Here is a 4,775-nt window from a genome sequence, read left to right as displayed (position 1 = left end):
CATCATCTGCTCCCCTTCCTTCCACACAAAAGGTGGCTGCTCCGCTCTGGGGGTGTAGCACTTGTGAAATGTGAAGGGCTTTCAGGAATCCCCCCCCCGGTCCGGGCCGCTGCAGCAGGGGGGGGGTCTGTGTTGACGGCTGGGTCTCCCCCTATGAAGGTCATGCAGCATTGTTGGCTGTCAGAGGTCTGAATGTGGACATTGAGGGGGGGGTCAGAGCAGAGCTATGGAGGGACTAATGAAATGGGGAGCTCCTTGGTAATGATCTAAAAGCCTGGATCCAAACACTCAGCACTCCCTCTTCATGCCCCCCCACCCCTTCAGTCCTTTATGTTTGGCTGCTGTCATTCATCTATTAAAGCAACAAACGGAACCAGGAAAACATTCAGAGGGCCTTTTGTGCTGCGCCCGCTGCTTGGCTCTTTATTTCTTCTCAAAGCTCTTGAACTTGGGATTTTCCTTGGGCTGCCAGCGGGATTACAGATAAATGAGTTGGATGATGGTGTGTGGTTGAATGTGTGTGTTTAGGTGCCTTTGTTTGCTCGTTTCTCTGTGTTCAGCAGAGGTAACCAGCAGGCAGGACATTATTCTGCAGTTTGTTGCTTTATTTCTGCACTGATTCTTCTTCTTTATTATTTCTTCTTCTAGATGTTTCATATAATATAATTAACGACATCTATGACATCATCCAAGCTTTCCTCTGTGGAAACGCTGCTTTCATTCTAGAACTGATCTGTTTTCAGGCCTTCAGGTTTCTGTCCTTTCGGCTGATTATTTTTCTTTAATCTGAGGATGATGAAGGTGTCTTAGAGCTGCAGTTCTGGCAGCTATGAAGCGTCTGCATGCATGATGGAGTTTATTAAAACGGGATCAGTCCTGTTCTCCTCTTCATACATGTTTGAATGCAGACTGAATGCTAAGAAGAGCAGCAGCAGTGATGGAGCAGGGCAGCCTGGTCTCATTAGGTTGGACTGCAGCTCTTCAGCAGAGATAGGATCTCTAGACCATCTATCTCTACGTTCTCCCATGTGTGCCTGTATGTGGGTCCCTGCAGGGCCAGAGAGGCCGTTGATTGGCCCTGATTAAGGCTTCCAGGCAGAGCGCTGTAATGCAGCATCTTGGACTGGTTATTTACAGCATGGAGCTGGCCTGATGAGGGAGCCGGGGGGGGGGGGTCATATAAGTGTCTATAAACGCATCCGAAGCGGATCCAGAGTTTCAGCATCACTTTGTTTTCCTGTCAACTGATCTCCATGGTCCAGCAGCTTCCAGTTCTACTCTCTGCAGCTCATCTTCTGCCTTTGTGTCTTTCAGCCAAACTCAGCAGCCAGGATTCGTACAACAACTTCACCAACAACAACATGGGGAACCCTCGGCTCAGCCCGCACCCCAGCCTCACCGTGGTTCTGCCTCTGGCTCAGATCAAACAGCCCATGACGCTGGGAACCATCACCAAACGCACAGGGTAGGTAGCTCCGCCCACACTCTGCTTCTGATCACTGCTGGGGGAATCAATCACTGCTCAGGGATCCTCTCCACTGGACTCTGCTCAGGGGCCCCTGATGTGGGGCCACAGTCCTCCAATTGTTCTACTGCTGTTCATTGGGGGGCCAAACGTTGACCTCCAGGACATGAAGAACGGTCTGAAGGTTCTGAAATGAGGAGCATTTTGTTTTACCAAAGACGGAATCAGTGGCGCCAGTTGAAATCGCTCTTAGGGCCTCCAATGGCCCCTGCTGCTCACTTTGGGCCCCTGCTGCTCACTTTGGGCCCCTGCTGCTGCTCACTTCGGGCCCCTGCTCCATCCCAGAACCTCCTCCTAAGGAGGTAACAAGATCAGCCCAGTTTAAAGCAAACACCTGGAGGAGGACTGACTGCAGCTTCCAGGCGGCCATGATGGCATCTCAGGCTGCAGCTGACATCCCTACAGGCTGATGGCTCCATCAGTCTCTCTGTTCTCCTTCTGAACGTCCAGCTGATGCTCTCGGTTCTTTTGCATATCCTAATGAAGCACAGCGCTGTTCGGGTTATTGAGAAGACAGATAAAACAGGAGCTACGCTGTAAGGAAATCAGTCTGGATGCATGTAGAGCTGAAACAGGCAGAATGGCTCAGCCTGGCTCTGCCGTTTACTCTTTTCTGGATCTTTGCCATACATTGAAATGTTGTCGTTTTAAGGCCTTCTGCAGCTACAGGCCTCCCCAGGTCATTTACATAGAGTACAGGTGGCTCTACAAATATAGGCAGATTTTAATATTTTCCATTTAAATGTCATTTTCATGCCCTGTTTGAATGGAAATGCTATAATGATTCCAACAGATGGCGGGGGATTTATTTCCCTGTGATATTTGATAAGTAAGCTCTGAGGATGAAAGTGGAGTCCTGATCCTGCGGTCGCATTAACAGCATTGGGGTTTTTTAAACCAGCCTGCAGAAGGCTTCGCTCTGTCAACGTTTTTAGGTGCTGTGGTGTCTGATCTGCATGTTTATGACATCCTGGGAGCTGCGCTGTGGAACCAGGGAACAAATCACTCACATTTAAACCTTATTGTTTGATTCTATAGTTCTAGATGTTCTAGACGGGTTTTTGAATGTTGCCTCTCAGTCTTTTCAGACGCTGTCCATGCCTGATATAAAATCATATTGATGCTTCTCTGATCTCTTCCTGGGACCTTCAGCCTCGTTTCTGCATCATTTTCTTCACGCTGAGCTTCAGACCTGAAACGGCTTTGCTCTGACTCTGCCTCAGCTGAGCTGTGCATCATGACGATGAGTTCATTCACAAAACCAGGGTTGAACATCTCAGGGTAAAGTCTCATGATGCAGAACCGTTTCTTTAACTTTCAGACAGAGAAGTAAACACTAAACCTAAACTGCCTTTTTCTAAAAATGTGGCATAAAACGAGATAAAGAGTCATTTTAATTAAACTAGAATATTTCAAAGACAACAAACATTTTTATCAGACCATAAAGGTGATGAAGAGGAGGTTGAAGGTGCCGCTGGCGTAGGGCGGAGCTTTCAGTGCCGGGGAACGCCGTGTTCAATCAACGGATCATTTTACTCATGACATGTTTTCAACCATTCAGAGAAGAAAAACCTGCAGATTCTTCTCCTTCCTGAAGGTCAGTCTTCCAGGAAAGCACGGCAGGTCCTGCAGCAGCCTCTGGCCAACGCTCTGGCTTTTTAAATCCCCGTAAATGTTCTGTGCTATAAAATTATTGTAGGATTTTTACCAGCAGAGACCCTGAAGGTGTAGAATCCCCCCCTGATAACAGCTCTATGGTTGGCTGCAGGAGCTGATGTGATGCTCTCTCTCTTTGGCGTCCAAACCATGCCTGTTTCTGAGGCGAGCTGCTCCGCAGCACCGGCTCTGTGGGACATTATCAGAGTGGCTTCATGGTTTCATTCAGTCCAGGAGAGACGTCGGCATTAATGCATCGGGACACGCAGCTGTGCAGCACACCGCTGCACCGACTCACACTGGCTGAGGGTGAGGCAGCAGGTTCTGCCCCTAGAGGGGGGGGTGATATCATATGCTTTTACGCTATACTCGCACAGGAGAACCCAAGCACCATCTGTCCGTCTGTCTCTCCTTCCTGTGTGTCACGGCGAGGCGGAGAAAGGAGCGTCCAGCAGCTGGATTTACACCTGTATGAGCAGATCGCTTCTGGCAGGGCTGCAGAGGAACGCGCCAGCTGCTAACCTACATTCCCGCCCACGCCCCTCTGCTGTGACGCAGCATCGCCATGGTAACCGTTAGGATGCAGCCATTCTCCAGACCACCAATGTTCAGGAGATGTTGCTGTTTGTCCTCAGTGACTGACATCAAAGCAGCCCTGCTGCGCTCCACGCAGCGCTCGCTCGCCTTGATGTCAGACAGGGAGGTGGAATCGGATGTGGCTCAGCATCCGCCTGATAACCCCCCCACAGACCGGGCCGCGCCGAGCCGTGGAGGAACGTAGCCAAGCATCTGCTAGTCCTCAGGGTCGCTCCCAGCCTCAGAGCAGGGAGGCGTCTCGCTGTGACCCAGCCGTATGTTTTCTGTTAGCCGTCAGCAGCTCAGCTTCTGATTGGTTCAAGCGCCGCTTCTCCATCAGCAGGTTCTCCTTTGGTGAGAAGAATGCTGAGAGGACGGCCGACATGCAGCTCGGCCCAATGATGAAAGATTAAAGTTGTCAAAGAGCCAGTCAGGGTCAGATGTGGGATTTGCACTCTTATCCCATCTACACACCGTCTGAATTTAACACAGACGAATGAAAATCTAAATGGAGAGATTGTCACACGCAAAGCAGCAGAGTCCAAATCCCAGGGATGCAGGCGGCCGAACGAGAAACATGACAGCAAAAGAACAATGATGCTCTGCCACAGATGGCCCTCAGCTTACAGTAATACGTGTTTAAGGCTTCCTTCCCCAGGCCGACCGGGACTGCTAAAAAAGCTGCTTTAAGAAAACAGCGTTTTAAAGTCACCTCTGAGAGGGACAGGATAGACCACGATGATTGGGGGATCAACCGTCCCAGTTCAGCTCCAGCTCAGAACCAGTTCAGTTCCAGTTCAGCTCCCGTTCAGTTCCAGTTCAGCTCCAGTTTACTTCCAGCTCAGAACCAGTTCAGCTCCAATTCAGCTCCAGTTCAGAACCAGTTCAGAACCAGTTCAGCTCCAGTTAAGTTAAAAAATGTCTATTTCTAAAAACATCCTGTTTTTTTTTCTCGTTATCTTCTGCAGGCCAGTTAGTTCTACGTCAGCCTGAACACCTAAATTCAGCCAATCATATA

General features: G+C 49.7%; 1 protein-coding gene across 1 annotated transcript in view; it reads left to right on the top strand.

The window, feature by feature from the left end:
* The window catches only part of LOC107104559 (breast carcinoma-amplified sequence 3-like), a gene marked incomplete at its 3' end in the record, with an annotated part of 84,426 nt that overhangs the window by 46,311 nt on the left and 33,340 nt on the right, over window positions 1–4,775 (top strand). The window contains exon 10 of the mRNA XM_015404574.1: window positions 1,315–1,465. Within this exon, the coding sequence (XP_015260060.1) occupies window positions 1,315–1,465 (151 nt within the window). The remainder of the gene's footprint in view (window positions 1–1,314; window positions 1,466–4,775) is intronic.

Source organism: Cyprinodon variegatus, unplaced genomic scaffold, assembly GCF_000732505.1.
Source record: "Cyprinodon variegatus isolate N-32 unplaced genomic scaffold, C_variegatus-1.0 Scaffold1792, whole genome shotgun sequence".
Classification (NCBI taxonomy): Eukaryota; Metazoa; Chordata; class Actinopteri; order Cyprinodontiformes; family Cyprinodontidae; genus Cyprinodon; species Cyprinodon variegatus.
The sequence above is the reverse complement of the archived record's forward strand: the minus strand, read 5'-3'. Positions and strand labels throughout refer to the sequence as shown.